Genomic DNA, 21,839 nt, shown 5'->3' on the forward strand with positions numbered 1-21,839 from the left:
CCAGACTGAGATTCCCACCATCAGAGGAGCAGGACAGACGGTGGCAGTGGGGAGGGGCAGCAGGCTCTCCTCGCCTGTTCTCCCATCTCCCTGCCTGCCGCCCACAGGTACATTTACTTCTTAGGCAAGAAGATATTCCTCATGCATTGGCCAACAAAGAGGATGCAGGACAGAAGGCACTGTGGACCAGCTCAGAACATGTGACCACCATGGCTGCGAAGACAGAAGAAACTGGGTCCCCCTTGGGGGCTGTTAGTCTCATTAATAAAATAATTTAAGAGCTGGGCAGTGGTGGTGCACACCTTTAATCCCAGCACAAGGGAGGCAGAGGCAGGTGGATCTCTGTGAGTTTGAGGCCAGCCTGGTCTACAGAGTGAGTCCAGGACAGCCAGGGCTACACAGAGAAACCCTGTCTTGAAAAAGCCAAAAAAAAAAAAAAAAAAACCTCAAGTAGAAGCACAAAGACAGTTAGGGGGGAAGCAACCCTGTGAGGGTCAGCCGTCAGCGTCAGCTGCGGCCCGAGGAGGAGGCTGGAGGACAGAAGGGGAGATGTCATGTGCTGACGGTCAGACACATGGGAGGGGGGGCAGGATGAGGCGCTTCAGAGAAAGTAAGGAAGCTGAAGTGTTGAGGGGGAGCCCCAAGATCCAGGAAAGCATGTTTAGAAAAGACACAGAAGAAAACTTACACTTTGGGGAATAGTTTAGAAAAATGGTGTCTTGATCACTATTCTCTTGCTGTGAGGAGACACTATGACCATGGCAACTCTTATGAAAGCAATGATTTAATTCGGGCTGGCTTACAGTTTCAGAGATTTAGTCCATTATCATCGTGGTGTCGAGGAAGGCGGTATGCCGGTAAGCATGGTGCTGGAGAAGGAGTCGAGAGCTGTGTTCTGATCCTCCAGCAGAAGGCAGAGAACAACACTGGGCTTTTGAAAACCTCAAAGCCCACCCCCAGTGACACACCTCCTCCAACAAGGCCACACCCCCTAATCCTTCCCAATGGCTCACTGGGAACCTAACCTGCAAATATGGGAGCCAATCTCACCCAAACTGCCACAAGAGGGCAGACTTAGGACCCTACGTGGCTGCTGTCTATAAGCTTCTTTCAGCACTAGGGGAGGGACTCCTGGGAAGGAAAAGTACAGTACGAATTGTCCCGCCCATCTCTCTAGCATGGCTTAAGGTGGGCCCACCTTCCTAGGCATGGTCACTCGGCCAAAGTGACTGAACCAAACCAGCTGAAGTATTAGGTCTCCACCCAGGCCAGACTCTAATACTGTCCTGAGACAGGGAGGGAGGAGGGGTCTTCAAGGAGGCCTAGGCAGTTGGCTTGACCTTAAATAAAGAACACAGCCTGGGCTGGAGAGATGGCTCAGCAGTTAAGAGCACTGACTACTCTTTCAGAGGTCCTGAGTTCAATTCCCAGCAACCACATGGTGGCTCACAACCACCTGTAATGAGATCTGGTGCCCTCTTCTGGCCTGCATGGGTACATGCAGGCAGAATACTGTATACATAGTAAATAAATAAATCTTTAAAAAAAAAAAAAAAAGAACACAGCCTGTATCACCCAGTGCAGACATTCCCCTCTGCCCCAGTTTTCAATGGGTGTCATGTATGACACCTGTCACCCACCACTGCCTCACACCATCTGGACTTACCAGGTCTCCTTTGTGTCCTTCCAACACCCATATTGATTTCAACCACAGAACCTTTGCACTCACTGCCTCTCTGCCCGGTTCACTCCTCAGCCCACTGCAGAGCTTGAACCATTTCATCGGTGGGACCCTGAAGATCACGGCTTCAAAGACCTCTCCCTTTAAAATCTAGGGCTGGGGCGTGGCTCAGTGGTCGAGCCCCTGTCTAGAATCCCCCAGTGAGGGGCTGCGGCGTGGCTCAGCTGTAGTGCACCTATGTAGCCTTTGTGAGGTCCTGGATTTATACCCAGCCCTTAAAAAAAAAAAAAAGGGTAGGCCACACACGTGATTTTCTGACTCTGACTGGGTGCCCTGTGTGCTTTCTGCTGATGATAACTCACTGGCAGACTGACTAAGTTCAAAAGACCACAGATTTATTTTGGCATGGGAGTTGTGGTCCAAGGTCAAAGATCGGGTGCCTGTCTGGCGATGGACTCTCTGCTGGCTGGAATCCCCGGCAGCCAGGGCATCACATGGTGAAAGACAAGAACACGTGAGAGGCTGGTAAGAAGGCTCAGCAGCTAAAACCCTCTGTTGGCAAGCCTGACACTTACATTCGATCCCCGAACCCCATGTGGTAGGAGAAAATTGACTCCCCCAAGTTTTCCTGACTCCCACACTCCTGCCATGGCACACTCACAACAATCAGTCATGACACACTCACAACAGTCAGTCATGGCACACTCACAACACAGTCAGTCATGGCACACTCACAACACAGTCAGTCATGACACACTCACAACAGTCAGTCATGACACACTCACAACAGTCAGTCATGACACACTCACAACAGTCAGTCATGACACACTCACAACACAGTCAGTCATGGCACACTCACAACACAGTCAGTCATGGCACACTCACAACAGTCAGTCATGACACACTCACAACAGTCAGTCATGACACACTCACAACAGTCAGTCAAGGCACACTCACAACACAGTCAGTCATGGCACACTCACAACAGTCAGTCATGACACACTCACAACAGTCAGTCATGACACACTCACAACAGTCAGTCATGGCACACTCACAACACAACAGTCAGTCATGACACACTCACCACAGTCAGTCATGGCACACTCACAACACAACAGTCAGTCATGGCACACTCATAACACCACAGTCAGTCATGGCACACTCACAACAGTCAATCATGGCACACTCACAACAGTCAGTCATGACACACTCACAACAGTCAGTCATGGCACACTCACAACAGTCAGTCATGACACACTCACAACACCACAGTCAGTCATGGCACACTCACACCACAGTCAGTCATGGCACACTCACAACACAGTCAGTCATGGCACACTCACAACAGTCAGTCATGGCACACTCACAACACCACAGTCAGTCATGGCACACTCACCACAGTCAGTCATGGCACACTCACAACACAGTCAGTCATGGCACACTCACAACAGTCAGTCATGGCACACTCACAACACCACAGTCAGTCATGGCACACTCACAACAGTCAGTCATGGCACACTCACAACAGTCAGTCATGGCACACTCACAACACAATCAATTATGGCACACTCACAACACAGTCAGTCATGGCACACTCACAACAGTCAGTCATGGCACACTCACAACACAGTCAGTCATGGCACACTCACAACACAGTCATGGCACACTCACAACACCATTAATCAACCTTAAAAAAAAAACAAAAAGGAGCCAAGCGGGCGGTGGTGGCGCACCTCTTTAATCCCAGCACTTGGGAGGCAGAGGCAGGGGGATCTCTGTGAGTTTGAGCCCAGCCTGGTCTACAGAGCGAGATCCAGGACAGCCAGAGCTACACAATGAAACCCTGTCTTGAAAACAAAACAAAACAAAAGATCACATGTACAAGTCAGAGACCAATTGATTCAAATACCTCACCTGCTATAAAATAACCCATTAATGCACACACTAATCCATGAGCAGCATAAAGGATTGTCCACAGGGTCCTCATCCCTCCACCTTCCTCCCGTCCTCCCTGAGGGTAAAAAATTCTTCCTGAGCAGGCCAGTTCAGCTCTGGGGTGGGACCCAGGGCTCCGTGCTACACACCTGCTTTCCCCACTGAGCCCACTGAGCCCCAGCCTGCAGTTTCCATGTCCACCAAATTCCCCTGAGCACAGCCCTGAACAGGTTCCTCCATCTCTGCCTGGAGATGCATTCTGGGAAAAGTTCGATGGAGCAGAGTCGACCAATTCCAAACCACGGATGTGTGTGCTCCTAAGGGCATTTGGCATGCGTCTAGTTCCCAAATCTATTGTGTTATCTGAGGAACACAAATTAGTCTAAGGACACAAATTAGACCCCTCCTCACCTCCTAAGTATCATAGTCATACTTGCTGTTTTCTTTTCTTTCTTTCCTTTTTGTTTTGTTTTTTGTTTGTTTGTGTCTTTGTTTCAAGATAGGGTCTCTCTGTGTAGCCCTGGCTGTCCTGGAACTCTCTCTATAGACCAGGCTGGCCTCAAACTCACAGAGATCCCCCTGCCTCTGCCTCCTGAGTGCTGCGATGAAAGGTGTGCATCACCACTGCCCAGCTGATACTTGCAATTTTCAAAAACCATTTGGATTTGTCTCATTGAGTTGTTCTAGTTCCAAACTGATGACGGTTTGTCACACAGAAGTCAGGTGATAGACATGTGCAGTGTGAGACAGGCATGCCTGAGATCCCAGCACTGTGGAGGTGGAAGCGGTAGGATCATGAGTTCAAGGTCATCCTCAGCTACATAGGGATTTCAAGGCCATCCTGGGCTACATGACACCCTGCATCAAAGAAAAATAAATACATAAAAATAAATTTTAAAGCCAGGCAGGGCAATGGTGCTGCACGACTTTAATCCCAGAACTCGAGAGGCAGAGCCAGGCGGATCTCTGTGAGTTCGAGGCCAGCCTGGTCTACAGAGGGAGATCCAGGACAGGCACCAAAACTACACAGAGAAACCCTGTCTTGAAAAAACCAAAAAATAAATAAACCCTGTCTCGAAAAACAAAATAAATAAATAAACAAATAAATTTTAAAAGATCATGAACTCATCCAGGTTCGAGGTCAGCCTGGTCTACACAGTGAGTTCCAGGACAGCCAGGGCTACACAGAGAAACCCTGTCTTGTAAAAAAAAATAAATAATAACAATAATAATAAAAAATAAAAGATCATGAGAAAAGCAGAAAGAGCCATTGTTTGTTTTGAGACAAGGTCTCACTGCAGCCTAGGGATCTCCAGATAAACACACATCAGCCAATACATGGAGCCAGTGAGAGCCACCTTTGAGTCAGTTACACTAATGTGTCGGTAGCTACCTTCCTTACCACTTTTTTTTTCTTTTTCTTTTTTTAGTTTTTTGAGACAGAGTTTCTCTGTGACACAGTCCTGGCTGTCCTGGAACTCACTCTGTAGTCCAGACTAGCCTTGTACGCAGCAATCCGCCTGCCTCTGCCTCCCGAGTGCTGGGATTAAAGGTGCGTGCCACCACCGCCTGGCATGCACCTTTATTTTTATTTCTGGTGTGCACATGACTGCACATTTTTTGGGCTACAGTGTAACGTTTTACCACCTGAGAACATGAATAATGATAGAAATGGAGTATTGGCGATGTTTCTTCCCGTGAGTCTGCAGGTCTCTTCTAGCTGTTTTGAAACAGTAGTCAGCACAATGGAATTTACTCCTGCATTCTAACTATAACACTGTAACCCTTGACCAGTGGCTTTCCCCCACCTTCCCACCTGCTGCTTCTAGATCAGTTTCTTTAGTCTCCACTGACTGAGGTCCAACTTATGTACCTTGACATAATGTCTGCCAGCCTTGTCCCTATTACAGCAAATAACAAGGCTTCCTCTTTTTTATGGGCAAATAATATTCCATGGTGTGTACAAACTACATTTTCTCTATCCATTCACCTATTAATGGGCATGTAGGTTGACTCCATATCATGGCTCTTGTGAACAATGCCACAATGCAGACAGGAACAAGCATCAGGCATTTTCACTTTCTCTTTCTTTCTTTCTTTCAAGACCCAACCCCTGTACCAAAAAGGTCAAGAAGAGTGTCGCCAGGAGGAAGGGATTTGAACCCTGGAAAAACCCAGACCTCTTAAATCTGGGGTCCATTCTCTGCTCGAGAAGTCCACAAAACTTGCCCAAAAAAGGTCTTTCGTTTTGTCCTGGTATATTTTCCTTTTTTTTTTTTTTTTTTGAAACAGAGTCCTTGTAGGCCAGGACAGCCTTGAACTCCTGATCTTCCAGCCCCCACCTTCCAAATGCTGGTGTGACAGGTGTGTAGCATCATGCCTGGCTTGCACGCCCATTTTGCAGAGGAGGAAACTGAGGCTGAGGGGAGCTAGTGGGGAGAGATGCTGCAGGGGTCAGAGCCTCTGAGCCGAGCAAAAACGCCCCCGGGGTCCTAAAAAGCTTTGGGTTCCGAGTGGGAGGAGCATCGTGGGAGCACCGGGACCCACGTCCGCGCTGTACGGCCCCGCCCCCACGGGGGACGTGAAGACGCGGACCCCGCGCAGCGTGGGGACATGTGACCGACTGCAGAGGCCGCGCGCTGCATCCCCGGCCCGGCCGCGCTGCTGCGCAGGACGCGGGGAGGCGCGCGCCGAGCCCCGGGAGCACCGCCCGGGAGCACCGCGGGGCGCGCGAGCAGACGCGCAGCCGCACGGCCGGGGCGGGGTCCCCGCGGGGTCCCCAGCTTCGGGCAGAAACGAAACCGAAAGAGGGGACCCAGGGAGGCGGAGCCGCGCCGGCGCCACCCAGCCCTGCGGGGCCCGGACCCGGGCGCGGCCAGGTGTGCACCGGCCACCATGGCTCAGGACGGCGTAGAGGTAGGACAGCCGTGCCACCGGCGACAGGCCGCGCGGGGAGGGCTCCGGGGACACCCCGAACCCCCGGGCAGCCTCCCTCCTCCATCCCGGGCACAGAGGGGCTGCAGGGTCAGAGGTCAGAAGGAAAAGGGGTAACCTGGCCTGCATCCCGCCACGTACACACCGCCAGACCTCAAATTCGCACCCGGGAGGCTGGGACGCACCGCAGTCCCCACCATCCCCCAATGCCTGGAGAACTTTGGTTTTTTCCAGGAAATGGCTTAAAGGGAGGGGGGATGGGGCTGAGGAGGCCAGAAGCCTGGGTCAAGTTCAGGAGAATGAAGGGGCGGGCGCTGCGCCCCCGTCGCCCCGCAACACCAGAGTCCACTCCCCTCCATCCCAGTTGGAGAAGAGCGTCAGGCGCCTCCGGGAGAAGTTTCATGGAAAAGTGTCCCCCAAGAAGGCAGGGGCTCTTATGAGGAAGTTTGGCAGCGACCACACCGGAGTAGGGCGCTCTATCGTGTACGGTGAGTCAGCCCAGGGGGGAATACTGAGTGGGTGTGGTTTAAGAAGCCTGTGTCGCTTTAGCGACCCCGGCTCCCCTTGACAGAAGGCTCTCCACTACCTGGAACTCCTACACACGCTTCAAGAGCCCTTCCCATATCTCCCCACTAGGTGTCAAGCAGAAAGATGGACAGGAGTTGAGCAACGATTTGGACGCTCAGGTAACCTGCCTCCCTCTCTCCTCAAAGGAAGGGGAGAATCCCTTTTCTTTCTGGCAGAAGGAACAAACCACTGCTGTGAGCGCAGCCTGCAAACAGCAGGCGCTCATTAAGTGCTGCCTACCTCAAATGGAGGAGACAGGACAGTCGGATAAGGAGGTCCTGGCTGTTGAGGAAGGCTCGAGGGAACTCTGCCTTGCAGTAGAAGAAAGGCTGGGCTGGGCTGGGGAGGAGAGCGTCCAGGTGGAGGAGATGGGATGGGAGACGGGATGAATGGACAACTGAATTCATGCAGTCGCTTCCGTGACTGGTACTCTATGTGTTGAACTTGCTTCAAAGGCATACCAGAGTTTTATTTTGTTTGAGACATAGTCTCACTCTGTAGCCCTGGACTGTCCTGAAACTCACTTTATAGACCACATTGGCTTTGAACTCACAGAGATCCACCTGCACCTACCTCCCAAGTGCTGGGAATCAAAGGCATGTACCACCATGCTGGACATCTACAAGAATCTGATGAATCATATTCTTCAGGTTTAGGTCTATAAACAATATGACAATAATAATAATAATAGAAGGAAGTCGCCTTCATGGAGAGTACCTGAGGGGCAGACCTCCAGGCCTTGGTTCATTTCATACCCCTCTTTCTCCTGGTCCCAGGAGGTAATCCTATTACACAAGAACAGCTCAGGGTCGTGACATTCACCAGGTTCTGGGGACCAGCATTTGGCTTCAGGGATTCAAACTCTAGCCAGTTGTAATGAAGTTGGGCTCTGAGAGGCCCCTCTGTGAGGACCCAGGAAGAGAGAGGGCCTTGCCCACTGTCCCCATCTGGGAGCAATAGAGCCGCCATTCAGACTTGCAGCCAGCTGGCTGCATGACCCAAACCCAGAGCCTTTTAAAGCCATGTGGCCACTGAGCTAAGAGCTGGCTCAGCTGTTAAGAGCACTTGCTGCTCTCCCAGGGGACTCTAGTTCCATCCCCAGCACCCAGATGGACAGCTCCCAACCTCTCCAGTTCCAGGGGATCTGACACCCATCTTCTGGCCTCCATGGGCACTGCACTTGTGTGCATGTACACAGGGAGACACGCATACACATTTAAAAAGTTTTTAATCTTTAAAGCCACCTGGCATTAGAGGCCGGGTGTCACATTTGTGGCCTCTGCAGATCAAGAGGTCATACAGGGCTCTGGGTTCCATGGGCCACGATCACTGAATGATTTCAGATTCTGGGCCATCTGGGAAATGAGAATAGCAAAAGTATTCACTTCTTAAGGATATTTGAGACACTGTGCTTTTGTCTATTTTTACAGTACTAGGGATTGAACTTGGAACTTCGTGCATTGTAAGCAAGAGCTCCAATGCTGAGCCATGCCCCCAGCCTTCTATTACTTGTGATCCTCCTGCCTTACCCTCCCAAGTAACTTGAACGGCTGGCCTGAGCCACTAGACCCAGCTCTAGTGGCTCACTGGAAAGCTCTCAACACAGGCAATGTTTCATCTCCGCTGCACCTGTATAGAGCTGGGGTCCTGTCTCCAGTCCAGGGGTCCCATGCAGGGGCCTCTCCCCCATTAAACACAGTATAGCACCCCGAGAGCCTTTCCAGTTTCTGCACTCCCCTTCCGTGTCTCCCCTCAGGACCCACCCGAGGACATGAAGCAAGACCAAGATATCCAGGTGCGCTGGTGGCTGGGATGAGGTGGGGTGTGGACAAGGGAGGAGGTGCAGGGTGGGAACCTGTGCCTGGTGCAGCAGTGAGGATGTTCACCGTGCTCCACCTCCATCACCGTGCTCCAGGGGCGGAGGTGACCCTGTTTTGTTCCCATTCATCCATGTTGCAGGCAGTGGCCACCTCCCTGTTGCCCCTGACACAAGCCAATCTTCGAATGTTCCAAAGAGCCCAAGACGACCTCATCCCCGCCGTGGACCGACAGTTTGCCTGCTCCTCCTGTGACCACGTGTGGTGGCGCCGTGTGCCCCAGAGGAAGGAGGTGCTTCCTGGACTTACCTTGATTTCTTCCTGTACCTCACTCCTGATCCCTGTGTCCAGAAATTATGTTTCTGACTGAAGGTCATCAACTGTGTGTGTGTGCGTGTGTGGTGTGGTGTGTGTGTTTGTGGTGTGTGTGTGTGTGTGCCTGTGTGTGGTGTGTGTGTGCGTGTGTGTGGTGTGTGTGTGTGGTGTGTGTGGTATGGTGTGTGTGGTGTGTGTATGTGTGCCTGTGTGTGGTGTGTGTGTGTGCGTGTGTGGTGTGGTGTGTGTGTGGTGTGTGTGTGTGTGTGTGCCTGTGTGTGCCTGTGTGTGGTGTGTGTGTGCGTGTGTGTGGTGTGTGTGTGTATGTGTGTGTGTGTGGTATGGTGTGTGTGGTGTGTGTGTGTGTGTGGTGCGTGTATGTGTGTGTGTGGTGTGTGTGTGTGTGTGTGTGTGTGTGTGTGCCTGTGTGTGGTGTGTGTGGTGTGGTGCGTGTATGTGTGTGTGTGTGGTGTGTGTGGTGTGGTGCGGTGCGTGTATGTGTGTGTGTGTGTGTGTGCCCACACGCATGTGGAGGCCACAGTTTGGTGGTGGTGTCTTTCTCAGTTGCGCTCCATCTTATTTTTTGCGACAGGGTCTCTCACTGAACCCTGGGGCGCACCACTTCAGTTAAGGGGTTGACCAGCGTGACCCAAAAAGCCTCCTGTCTCAGCCCCCCAGCACTGGGGTTGGGGTGCATTCAGCCATGCCTTGCTCTTACGTGGGTGCTAGGGATTTGAACTCAGGACCATGAGGACAGGAGGCACTTCACCTGCTGAACCATCTCGCCACCGTTTTGTGTTTAGTTTTTGGTTTTTAGGTTTATTTTATGCATGTTAGCATTTTGCTCACGTGCATGTCAGTGCAGCACAGTGCCACTGTGCTGGGAACTGAACCTGGGTCCTCTGCAGGAATAACAGATGCTCTTAACCATTGATCCATCTCCCCAGCCCCTTCTTTTGTTTTTTGAGAGGGTCTCATGTAGCCCAAGCTGGTCTCCGACTCAGCATGTAGCTGAACTCCTCATCCTCCTGCCTCCACACCTGGTTCATGTGGGGCTGGGGTCATAACCAGGGGCTTCATACCAGCTAGACAAGCCCAACTTCAGTACCCAGCTGGAGTCATGCGTCCTTGAACTTGAGAAGTCAGACCCTTGGCTTCGCCCGCTGGGCCAGAAACCAAACGGGAAGCTGATTTCCTAAGCTCTTTCTTCTTTTTCTTTAGACAGGGTCTCTCTGTGTAGTCTGGCTGGCCTGGAACTCAATGATCCACCTGCCTCTGCCCAAGTGCTAGGATTAAAGGCGTGCGCCACCACGCCCAGCTTGACTGCCTAATCTCTTGATAATTAGTGTGCTTCTGATAAGAGCTGGGACTGTGGCTTCGTTAGTGCAGTGCCAGCATGGCATTCAGGAAGCCCTGGGTTCCATCGACAGCACCATATACCAGGCACAGTGATGCAGGCCTGTCGTCCCAGCACTTGAGAGGTGGAGGCAGGAGGATCAGGAGTCCAAAGCTAGCTCGGGCCACATGAGACCCTGTCTCAGCCCTGACGGCTCTTGGCCCTTCTCTGCCTTCTCAGGTGTCCAGGTGTCGGAAGTGTCGGAAGCGCTATGAACCAGTGCCAGGCGACAAGATGTGGGGTCTGGCCGAGTTCCACTGCCCGAAGTGTCGGCACAACTTCCGGTGAGGGCCCTGTCCCACCCCAGCCCACCCTCAGCCCAGTCCCAGCCTAGTCCCCTCCTCCTGTAACCCTGGGGCCCAGCTGCCCCCTCAGCCCCTCACAGCCCTGCTGGCCCCCAGGGGCTGGGCACAGATGGGGTCCCCATCACCCTGCTATGGGTGCGGCTTCCCTGTGTATCCCACTCGGATCCTGCCCCCACGCTGGGACCGTGACCTGGATCGGCGCAGCACACACACCCACTCCTGCTCAGCTGCAGATTGCTACAATCGGAGAGGTGAGGCCCTGGTGTATACCCTACATTCTGTATCTCCTGCGCATTGACCCCTGGCTGCTCCCTCCTTCCATGAGTCCTCCATGGCTCCCGAGAGCTCCCCCACTCCTCCCATGGAGTTTCCAGCAGCTCCATAGTATCCAGCCTGCTAGCCCCATAGTCCCCATGACCTGTGAGTCTTTTTCTGTGGCCAAGTTCCCACCTCCCTAAAGAGTTTCAACACCTGTAAATTTTATGCCCTCGGACCTCTGTGTCATTTGGCTCCAGGGGGTCCACGCAGAGCCCCAGACCCCTCTTACCTCCAGAGTCTCACACCTCAGCAACTCTCCTTCCCCTAGAGCCCCATGTGCCTGGGACTTCCTGTGCCCACCCCAAGAGCCGGAAGCAGAACCACCTCCCCAGAGTGCTGCACCCCAGTAACCCCCACATCAGCAGTGGCTCCACAGTGGCCACGTGCCTGAGCCAGGGTGGCCTCCTGGATGACCTGGACCATCTCATCCTGGAAGACCTGAAGGAGGAGGAGGAGGAGGAGGAGGAGGAGGACGAGGAGGATGGTGGGCCCCGAGAGTGACCCTGGCCAGACAGACACAGGAACGACAGACATGGTGTGTGGACACCTCGTGTTGCTATAAGAAACCAGCTCAAGGAGACAGAAAGGCCCTTGGGGGTACTCATGGGACAGTCACAGCCGCACAAGCCGGGTCAGCATAACAGCCTTCTTCAGAGAGTACGCCCCACCGCGGAACTCGGCCCAGTAGACCCCGTCCTGGTAACGGCTCCGGTAGTGACCTCCATGATACCACACACCATTGAGGTTGGAGTGGGCACAGGCGTGGTACCACCAGCCCCCACGATGGTACAGGGCACAGTTACCTGAGGGCAGAGACAGAGTTTGTGTTCCCACCAAAATAAAAGTCTTTACCAGCACTTCTTCGTGCAAAGCTTTCGCAAGCTTCCCTCAACCTTCCCTATGGTACTGAATAGAAGCCCTAATTCTCCATCTCCTCACCAAAATAAAAGGCTCTGGCTTCTCACTTTTCTTCTTCAGAGTAATGGCCTTAATTCCCTATCTCCTTACCAAAGTAAGAGGCATGACTTTCCCATATTTTCTGCAAAGTAGTAATCTATCATTCATTGCTTTGGGAGGTGAGGCGGGGGGCTTCAATTTCCTTTCCTTCCAAGTGGACTGGCCCACACCTCTAATCTCAGTATGTGGGAGGTTTACAGAAGGAAGAAGGTCTGGAGTTTCAGACCAGCCTGGGCTCCACAGTGAGATCCTATCTCAAAAACAAACCAACGTGGGCGGGGACATAGCTCTGCACTTTAGACTGCAGGGGTGCCCAGCTCTGTCCCCCACCAAAAGAAGCTTGGCTTCCGCTCTCAGTCCTCTCACGGTGCAGGGTACCTAGGTCTTAGTCATCAGAGAAGGAATCGGGGCTCCCTCCCCTCCCCCCTTGTTCTCTACTGAACATAGAAGCCTCCTTACGCTGAAGTACTTACCTTAGGGGATTTCTTTCTGAGACAGGGTATCCTGTAACCAAGGCTGACCTTGAACTTGCTATCCCAAGGATGACCTGGAATTCCTACCCCTCTGACCTCCATCTCCTAGAGCTGGGACTGCAGGCCTGTGCCCACACCCAGCTCACCAGAAGGGAAGCTATAGTTTTAGTGTAGGTGCCCACAGAGGCTAGAACTATCAGATCCCCTGGGGCTAGACCTACCCAGTGTGGGTGCTGAGAATGGAACCCCAGAGGAATAGTTTGTGCTCTTAACTGCTGAGACATCTCCTCCTCCCAGAAGGGAAAACTTGACTGCTTTTCACTCTGACCAGATTTGCAGTCCCACCTTCCTGCCCTCCCACCAAAATAAAAGCCTTACCAGAATAGGAGTCTCGGTCCCTGTCCACAGTGCTGAAAGGTTTGTCGCTGTGCCAGGAGAGAGAGTCTCCAGCATCACCATGGTACTGTCCAAGCCGCAGACGGTAGTGGTCACTCTCGGGTTCCAAGGAGAAGCTGTCATAGTGGGCGCGCGCCCCACGGCCCCCCCAGTCCTCCAGGAGGATCAGCAGCTCATGGTCCCCACGGCTGGTCACCTGATGCATGGGTTCCAAGCCAAGCCAGTATTCCCCGTCTGGCCGTCCAAAGCCCGCCTGGAAGGGCGAGGAGGAAGAGGCGGTCAGGATGGGAGGCGATCAGGACGGGTGGCCTCCCTGGCTGGCCGGTCTCCATCACCTCTGCCACGCTGCCACAAGCACCCACCTTGTAGTGCTGCCAGTTGGTGAAGAAATTGACCGAGCCGTCCTGCCGCCGCTGGATGACGGTCCAGCCTCCACCCTCCTGCTGCTGCTCACACCACACGGATACCACACGCCGGCCCAGCCGCAGCTCATACACTCCGCTCTGCCTGTGACCTGCCCCGTGAGCCTCCGCACAGTCCCTCCATGGGCCTGTGGCAAGGTACAGCCTAAGCCAGGCAGGCCCTTCCTGGATCCGAGTCCCAGTTCTCACCAGTCCCCTTACCCAAATAAAAGCCATCTTCTGTCTCCATCTGAGGAGATCCTTACCAGTCCCTCTTCTCTCAGTAAACATGGTCCCATGAGCCAACTTCTCACCAAAGTAGCAGTCCTAATCTCTCATGCCCTCATCAAAATGGGAGTACCTCGTGTCTGTTTTCTCTTCCTATTTCACACTATATTAAGAGGACTGGTCAGGGCTGGAGAGATGGCTCAGTGGTGGAGAGCACTGGCTGCTCTTCCAGAGGACCCAAGTTCAATTCCCAGACCCACATGGCAGCTAACAACTGTCTGTGACTCCAAGATCAGACACCCTCGCACAGACATACATGTAGGCAAAACACCAATGAATACAAAAAAAAAAAAAAAAATTTTTTTTTTAAAAAAGAGGACTGGTCTTGTTTTGTTTCTGTACTGTTGGGAGACAACTGAAGACCTTGGTGCTCTACCAATGAACCACACCTCCAGGCTGTTCTTTCCACAGACTAATAGTCCTTTCTTGTCCTCTCATTAGAATAAGAGCATCATTTCCTCTGGTCCCCACACCGTGAGCCAAATCCTAACTAGTATTTCCATCTACCCACGTGGCACTGGAACCCCTGGGTCGTCATCTCTCACACACACACCCTGGCGGGCCTGTCTGGACTCACCCACTGGCCTGGTGGAAACAGCAAGGAGCCCAGTAGGTAGGGGAGGAGACGGGGGCTCCGGCTGCCTCGAGGCCTGGTCTCTCTGGTGCTCTGGAGTTTGGTCCCGCATCCTGCTGCTGTTTCGGGCACTGCCCACAAGACTCAGAGGAACCAAAGGCACCAGAGGCAGTGGCAGGACCTGGGGCCATATAGTCAAACGGAATTACATTAACCCCTCAGCTGAGGCAGTCAGGCGTCCCCTGGCATGGCGGGGGGATGCTTAGGGGATAGTCAGGGTCAGTAGATCAAATCTCCCACCAGATAAACAGAAAATCAGGCAGGGCAACACCTCAGCTTTACCACCCACCCTGCCAAAGCCTAACTCGGGGGCTTTTGTTGGTGGGGTGTACACGCGAAGCATGGAGGGCAGAGGAGGGTGTTCGGTTCCCTGCTCTATCGCTCTCCCTGTTGGTTTGAGTTGGCCTGGCAGCCAGCAAGCCCCAGTAAGCCTCTGCTGCCCACAGCACAGGAGCACATGCAGGCAGGCGCAGGCTTCGCGTGGTGCTGGGGACTGGAGCTCAGGCGCTCGTGTTCGCACAGCAAGCGTCTTCTGAACTGCTCCCCAACCCCGCCTTATCTGTTCTGTTTGTTTGTTTCAGAAAGGGTCTCACTCCAACTGGCCGGCCTGGAACTTGCAGTGACCCTCCAGCCTCTGCGTCTTGGGGATTGCGGGTGTGCGTCCCATGTCTGCCTTACTCTGTGCTTTTGAACTCAGAGAGCCGGGCCCATTCCACTCTGCTGCTGATCGAAGCTTCATTGCCCCTATCTGCTGACTGGGGGCACATGGGCCTCGGACGATGTGGGGAAATCTGCAGAACCATCACTAATCCAAAATTCAGGGCCAACACTGGGGGTGTGGTTCAGCTGTACAGCAGTCGCCTCGCATGCAGGAGGCCTCAGGTACACCAAAACCAACAGGAATGAAAAAAAGCAGCCCAAGCCAGCCTGCTGTCAAATGCCTGTCATCCCAGCACTTAGGAGGCAAGCATGAGGGCCAAGGTCATCCTCAGCCGCACAAGGAGTTAGAACCCATCCTGGGCCACATGAGCCCTGTTTCAATTAAAAAAGAAATTAGAGGCTGGTGACAGAAATAGTCCAAAGTTCAGAAGCTTCATGTAGTTACAAGAATATATTGTCTTAGGGGCTGGAGAGCTGGCTCAGCAGTTAGGAGCACTGGTTGCTCTTCCGGAGGACCCAGGTTCAATTCCCAGCACCCACATGGTGGCTCACGGCCAGTACCAGATCGATTCTGGCCTATCTAGACACTGCACAAACACGCGGTGCACAGACACACGTGCAGGCAAAATACCCACACACATTAAGATGAAAATCTTTAAAAATAAGATCATAAAACCAAATATATATATATATATATATATATAAAGCTGGACGGTGGTGGCGCACACCTTTAGTCCCAGCACTCCAGAGGCAGAGGTAGATGGATCTCTGTGAGTTCGAGGCTAGCCTGGTCTACAGAGCTAGTTCCAGAACAGACAGGGAGGGCTGTGCAAAGAAACCCTGCCGCGAAAAAAAGCAAAAGACAGAAGAAAACAAAAAAGAATATGCTGTCCTTGTGCATGGCGATGTGAGCGTGAGCCTCGCTCGGCGCCTATGAATGTTCCTCTGTGGAGCGGATGAGGCTCTCCCCAGCCGTTCACCCGGATGAGCAGTAGGTGGCGCCGCAGGCACCGTTTCAGACTTAGGCTCCGCGATCCCCCTGCTGATGTACCTGCTGCTGGCCCCGCTCCGGGTCCGCGCACGCGCGCTGCAGGCGGCCCAGGAGGCGGCTATGCTGGCTGGCGAGCTGCGCATGCTCGCGGAGCTGCGCGTCCAGCTGCTGCAGGCGCGCTGCCATTCGGCGCGCCTCGGCCTCGGCGTACAGCGCGCGCTCTGCCAGCAGACTGAGCGCCGCAGCAGGCTCCGCCCCCGGGCCAGGCTCCGCCCCCGCCTCCGGCTGCAGTTGCGCGCGCAGCTGGCCCAGGCGTGTGTTCAGGCTGTGGCTGTGCTCACGCAGCGCGCGCACCTCGCCCGCGAGCCCGCCTCCCTCGGCCGCGCGCCTTTGCAGCGCGCGCAGCAGCTCCTCGTGGCGGCCCACGCGCATGCGCAGCGCGTCCAGTTCGCCGTCGTGGGAGGTGTCGGAGCTCCGGCAGACGGCGCCGGTCGCCTTCTGCGGGGACAGTACCAGCGTGACGCGGCATCGCGCGGCACCTCCACGTGCCCGCCAAGCGCTCAGCAGGAGCAGCAGCTGCAGCGTGCGCAGCCCAGCAGTCCCCATGGTCACCTGCAGCGGAGAGGGAGGAGGCGACTGCGTTTTAGCCCAGACTGGTCCCAAAGCTCCCAGGAACCGAGGAGGACCGTGAAGTCTTGACCCCCGAGCCTCACCTCCCACGGTGGTGCTCTGGATCAGCTGGCAGCGCAGAGTCTCCTTTTATCACAGCTGATCCAGCAAGCAGCATCTGTGTACACCCAGAATCCCTCTCCATCCCCGGTTCCGGACACCTGGGCCTGGTCACCTCTCTCCCCTCAGAAACTTCGGTGGCTCCCACCTCAGGAGAAAACCTCTGTGTGTGTGTGTGGTGCTGTGGATGGAACCCTAGGCCTCGCTCATGCTGGGCTGCTCATTTCTGATTTGAGACATGGTATCACTATGTAGCCTAGGTTGGTTCCGAACCTGGGATCCTACTGCCCGAGCCTCTCCATCGCCAGGTGGCCGGTGTGTGCCACTATACCACGCTCCACACAGTGTCTTCAGCCAGGTCAATATTCATGGCTCCCCATTCCTGCCCTGCAGAGCCCACACCCGGGTCCCATGCCACCACTCCCAACACTCACACTCAGTGTCACACACTTGCACCTGCTCAGAAGGAAGCATGAATGCAAAGGTCGTGAGGCTGGATCTCCTTTCAGATGTACCGAAAAGAACAAATAGCAAGGAGGCCTGTGAGGGTGGCATGTAGGGAAGAGGAGTGAGCGGGGAGACGAGGGAGCCCGCGTCAAAGGACTCTGAGGCTCTGCTCTGAGGCAAGGGAACCCACGGAGCTCTCTGCGCTAGAGACTGGGTGGTTAGCTACAGCAACCCCTCATCCTGCAGGGCTCCCAAGCACTGGGCAGGGTCGGCCCTCTGGCAAATTGGCTGCCTTCTCGGGCAAGCCGAGGGCTAAACAAGCCTGGGGGCACACACCCCATAGCCCAATCAAGACCAGGAGTCTAGACAAACAGCCACCAACGCCACTTCTACCCCACTCTCACCTCTCACGCCCCAGATGTTGACTCCAGTGAGGTTTGCAGCAAGCCCACCAAATCTGAGGGAGCCCTGAAGGACTGGGAGGGCCTCTGAGCTGCTGTCTGGGTAGAGAAGGCTGGAGGGACAGAAGGCTTGGAAACCACCCATCCCCCGAGCCTGGGAGCAAGTGTAAATATTTAGTATTTCTAGTGTGAGAACCCAGGCAGAAAAGCCAGATCCCCTTGCCCAGGCCTCCAGAGTGTGATAACAGGCCACTGCCCTCCATGAGTTTCTTTCTTTCTCAGAGGCTCACAGAACATGGGAGGCCCTGCACCCTAGTAGACCTGTGGGATCCAGACTCAGACAACTATGACACACTAAAATGATAATGATGGGTATCAGTGAGCAACCTGCCTGGTGTTGGGGACGCCCTTAAGGGGTAAAGCTTGTTCCTCATTTAACCCTAGCAGCCAGGCTAGAGGTGTGCCTCAACTGTAGAGCCCCAGTGAGGAGCTATAGCGTTGCTCAGTGAGAGCCCCTGCCTAGAATCCCCTGGTGAGGAGCTGGGGTGTGGCTCAGTGAGAGCTCCTGCCTAGAGTCCCCCAGTGAGGGGCTGGGGTGTGACTCAGTGAGAGCTCCTGCCTAGAGTCCCCCAGTGAGAGGCCTGAGCGTGGCTTGGTGGTAGAGCACTTGGAAGGTCCTGGGTTGGTACTACAAGAAGAAAACAAAACCTCAAGATGTGGTGGCGCATGCTTAATCACAGTTTACCTGGGAGGCAGAGGCAGTTAGATCTCTGTGAGTTCCAAGCCAGCCAGTAAGTCCCTATCTAAAAAGGGGGCGGGATTAGATGAGGATTGACGTAGGCAATGTCAAATTAAAAGAAAGGAGAGCGACCTCAACAGAAGCCCACTGCCCTTACTGCAGAAGTACAGACTGCCAAGGCGCAGGGGGCTTGGGGTTTTAGAGGGCAGAGAAAAGATGGAAATTTTTATCTATGTTTGTAGTCTCAGGGCCAAGACATGCCAGCAGATGTTTTTATCATATGCTGACCTGGTCAGGTTTCTCCTGGCTCCTGACCGCAGATATTCTCATTATTATGTAGACTTTCTTGTCAGGCAAGCTGCTCTTATCGGTATGTGCAGGGAGTTCCCTGTTGGTGTTTCTGCTCTTCTGGGAGCCCGACACCCAGCTCCCACTGTGTAGCTGGGTGGCTAGGGAATTGACCCCTGAAGCCCTCCTTCCTCTCATTCCTTCTACCACCCAGATTTCTCCTTCTCTATATTCTCTGCTTGCCAGCCCCAATGATCCTTTCTCCTGCCTCACCATTGGCCGTTGAGTTCTTTATTAGACCATCAGGTGTTTTTACACAGGCACAGTAACACAGCTTCACAGAGTTAAACAAATGCAACATAAACAAAAGTAACACGTTAAAATAATATTTTACCACAGTTCCCGGTGCTCCTATCAGTATACGCAGGGCATTTCTAAGCTGTCTGGGGCTCTTTGTTTTAAATCATTGTCTTAGATCTTTAGATCATTGTTCTACTGCTCTGAAGAGACACCATGACCAAGCCAACCTACATAAGAAAGCATTTAACTAGAGGCTTGCTTACAGTTTCAGAGGGGGAGTCCATGACCATCATGGCAGGGAGCATGGCAGCAGACAGACATGAATGCTGACATTTGATCCACAAGCAGGGGGCAGAGAGAAAGACAGTAGGCCTAGAGTGGCCTTTTGAAACCTCAAAGCCCAGCTCCAGAGATGCACCTCCTCCAACAAGGCCACACCTCCTAATCCTTCCCAAATTGTTCCACCAACTGGGTACCACACATTCAAATAATCACACCACCGCAGTCATTAACTATTCACTGGGTGTGGTGGCACAAGCCTTTTATCCCAGCACTCAGGAGGCTGAGTCAGGTGTACCTCTATGTGTTCCAGGCTAGTCTGTCTACATAGTGAGTGAGACCCTGTCTCAAAAAAAATAAAAAGAGAAGGATGAAACTGCTCACACTCCTGCACACACTACACACCTTAAAAAGAAAATAGCTTGGGCCTGTGTAGCCACACCTGCCCTAGCACCATCTAGTCCAGCACACGCTGCACAATACACACACTGCACAGCAATGCTCACATCCTTTTACAGATTCCCTTTCTCTCACACAGTCACATTTTCATTTCAGGCAAACCATGCAGGGACAGAACAAGAGCAAATGTCTGTGGGGTCACTCCCCAGAGACAGAATCCACAGCCCAGACCCAGAATCTCCCACCAGACCTGCACTGGGCAAAGTGGCCTCTCCTTGCTTAGCAAGATCCTCAACTCCCCAAAACTGAGCACACTCCAGGGCCAGGAGAGGAAAGGACTGTTCCAGACTGGAAAGCATCTGCCAGCCCTGGGCTACAGCAGGGACTGCACGGCCCCTTTGCTTCTCCATTACCAACAGAGAGAAGAAGCCTCTGGAGTCACAGAAAAGGGCTAAAGGACCAGAGAGCTGAGGAGGCAGCAACAGGACTCAGATGGATGAGACAGGGACCGGAGAAAGGAAAATTTAGAGAATGAAAAGGGACAGTTGGTGACGATGTTGAAGAGGGTGAAGAGGGGTAATAATAGGAAGCTGGATGGGGTAGAGAGGCAAAATAGGAGTAAAGAGGGAGAGCTAGGAAGAGGCTTAACCGATAAAGGCTCCTGGGAGGAGACAAGATGCTAAGCCTTGGGGTGAGTATCCCTCCCTTCACTAAAAGGTTTTTTTTTTTTTTTTTTTTTGGTGTTTTTTTTTAGGGGGGCGGAGAAGCCAGAGTCCTGAGGCCACGATAGTGTGGGGGGGTACAAATGGGAAGGGGGTGATTGATTCAAGATTCAGAGTGCTTGGCTTCCAGAGGAAGCTTTAACACTTCCATCCACCTGCAGACAGGGACCCTGGGGAGCAGAGCTGGCCCTCAGGATCTGGGAGACGGTGATCAGGGACCACTCAGGCCTCAATCCATCGACTGACTGAGCCCCAAGTGCCAGGGACCAGTGTGCTCAGGATCAGCAAGGCATTTTTCTTTATTGAGGGCAGGGAGACAGGACACTTAGTTAGGGGTCTGTTAGGAGCCTCAGAGTAGAGGAAATGGTTGTTAAAATACAACAGATGGGGAGATGGATGCCAGCAAGCTGCCCTCCCCGGCAGGAGGATGCCGAGTCCAAGGCTAGCTTGGGCTGCATGGTGAAGGACTTGGGAGGGGAAAAGAGAGACAGGAAGGAAGAAAGTGGGAGGGAGGGAGGGAAGAAAGAAGATGAAGGAAGAGTCGACCTAAGGATGTAAGAAAAACCGTAAGGGGATTTAAGGCGTGCAACACCACCACCCAACACACTTGTTGCTCTTTTAGAGGACCCAGGTTCAATTCCCAGCACACACATGGCAGCTCACAACCATCTTTCACTCCAGTTCCCTCTTCAGGATGCTAAGGCACCAAGCATGGAAATGGCACACAAACATCCATGCACATAAAATAGTAAGAAATAATTTAAAATAATAGGAAATAATTTAAAACATTTTTAGAGATCTGGAGAGATGACTCAGTGAGTAGAGAGGCACCTGTCACCAAGTTTGAATACCTGAATTCCATCTCCAGGCTTCACATGGTGGAAGGACTAGTTACCCTCTGGCCTCCCCACGTGTGCTTTGGCATATGTACCGCCCGCCACAGATAGTTAAGTGCAATTTATTTGGGAAGGGAGCAGACATGGTGGTGTACGCCATTAATTCCAGTGCTTGGAAGACAGAGGCCAGCGGATCTATGTGAGCTGAGCCAGCCAGGGCTACACTGTGAGACTCTGTCACAAAATATATATGTATATATATATATATATATATATATATATATATATATACATTTATATAAATGAATAACCCTGTCTAGCCAGGCATAGTGGCACATGCCTCTAATCCCACAGCTCAGCATAAGCAAGCGGATCTCTGTTAGTTGCAGGCCAGCCTAGAAGGAGGAGGTAAAAGGAGAGAGAGTCGCACACCTTGCAGAAACATTCAGGATCGGGATTCGAACCCTCAAGTGCTGTGCGGCCCGCCCCGTTCCCGCAGAAATGGGCGTGGTATCTCTGTAGCAGTCCCTGCAAAGATTCCGGTCCCGCTCCCCCTTGAGCCGCCTAGCGCTAAGGACCGCTGCTTGACGTCACTGGCGGGAGCGCCGGAAATGGGACGCAAACGAGCCAG

At 53.2% G+C, this 21,839-nt stretch overlaps 2 protein-coding genes across 3 annotated transcripts; one reads left to right on the forward strand and one right to left on the reverse strand.

Annotated features, from left to right (window-relative positions):
- The first annotated feature begins 6,290 nt into the window (after positions 1 to 6,290).
- Positions 6,291 to 11,884, forward strand: Shfl (shiftless antiviral inhibitor of ribosomal frameshifting). The gene is made up of 8 exons (XM_052753607.1): positions 6,291 to 6,532; positions 6,915 to 7,038; positions 7,187 to 7,236; positions 8,874 to 8,912; positions 9,077 to 9,226; positions 10,826 to 10,929; positions 11,047 to 11,201; positions 11,537 to 11,884. Exons 1-8 carry the CDS (start codon positions 6,512 to 6,514, stop codon positions 11,767 to 11,769), a joined length of 876 nt encoding a protein of 291 aa, XP_052609567.1. The 5' UTR covers positions 6,291 to 6,511; the 3' UTR covers positions 11,770 to 11,884.
- On the reverse strand, positions 11,802 to 21,769 carry Angptl6 (angiopoietin like 6). Of its 2 annotated transcripts, XM_052753594.1 has the most exons (7): positions 21,641 to 21,769; positions 16,782 to 16,855; positions 16,129 to 16,680; positions 14,361 to 14,538; positions 13,457 to 13,644; positions 13,077 to 13,347; positions 11,802 to 12,071 (listed from the first exon to the last, which is right to left on the reverse strand). In XM_052753594.1, the coding sequence occupies exons 3-7, from the start codon at positions 16,672 to 16,674 to the stop codon at positions 11,881 to 11,883; spliced, it is 1,374 nt and encodes a 457-aa protein (XP_052609554.1). In that variant the 5' UTR covers positions 16,675 to 16,680; positions 16,782 to 16,855; positions 21,641 to 21,769; the 3' UTR covers positions 11,802 to 11,880. The 2 variants fall into 2 exon arrangements, with proteins under 2 accessions (XP_052609554.1, XP_052609543.1); XM_052753583.1 differs by lacking the exon at positions 16,782 to 16,855 and having other exon boundaries at positions 21,641 to 21,760.
- Between the last annotated feature and the right edge of the window lie 70 nt (positions 21,770 to 21,839).

Source organism: Peromyscus californicus, unplaced genomic scaffold, assembly GCF_007827085.1.
Source record: "Peromyscus californicus insignis strain IS unplaced genomic scaffold, ASM782708v3 Scaffold_11__1_contigs__length_118956290, whole genome shotgun sequence".
NCBI classification, from domain to species: Eukaryota; Metazoa; Chordata; class Mammalia; order Rodentia; family Cricetidae; genus Peromyscus; species Peromyscus californicus.

Coding starts and splice junctions, on each gene's coding strand:
- Angptl6 (XM_052753594.1), bottom strand. CDS start 16,674: ATGGGGACTGCTGGGCTGCGCACGCTGCAGCTGCTGCTCCTGCTGAGC. Junction 14,539..16,128: donor CGGAGCGGGGCCAGCAGCAG/GTACATCAGCAG, acceptor ATATGGCCCCAG/GTCCTGCCACTGCCTCTGGT. Junction 12,072..13,076: donor GGACCGAGACTCCTATTCTG/GTAAGGCTTTTA, acceptor CTCTGCCCTCAG/GTAACTGTGCCCTGTACCAT.
- Shfl (XM_052753607.1), top strand. CDS start 6,512: ATGGCTCAGGACGGCGTAGAG. Junction 7,237..8,873: donor GCAACGATTTGGACGCTCAG/GTAACCTGCCTC, acceptor GTCTCCCCTCAG/GACCCACCCGAGGACATGAA. Junction 9,227..10,825: donor GTGTGCCCCAGAGGAAGGAG/GTGCTTCCTGGA, acceptor CTGCCTTCTCAG/GTGTCCAGGTGTCGGAAGTG.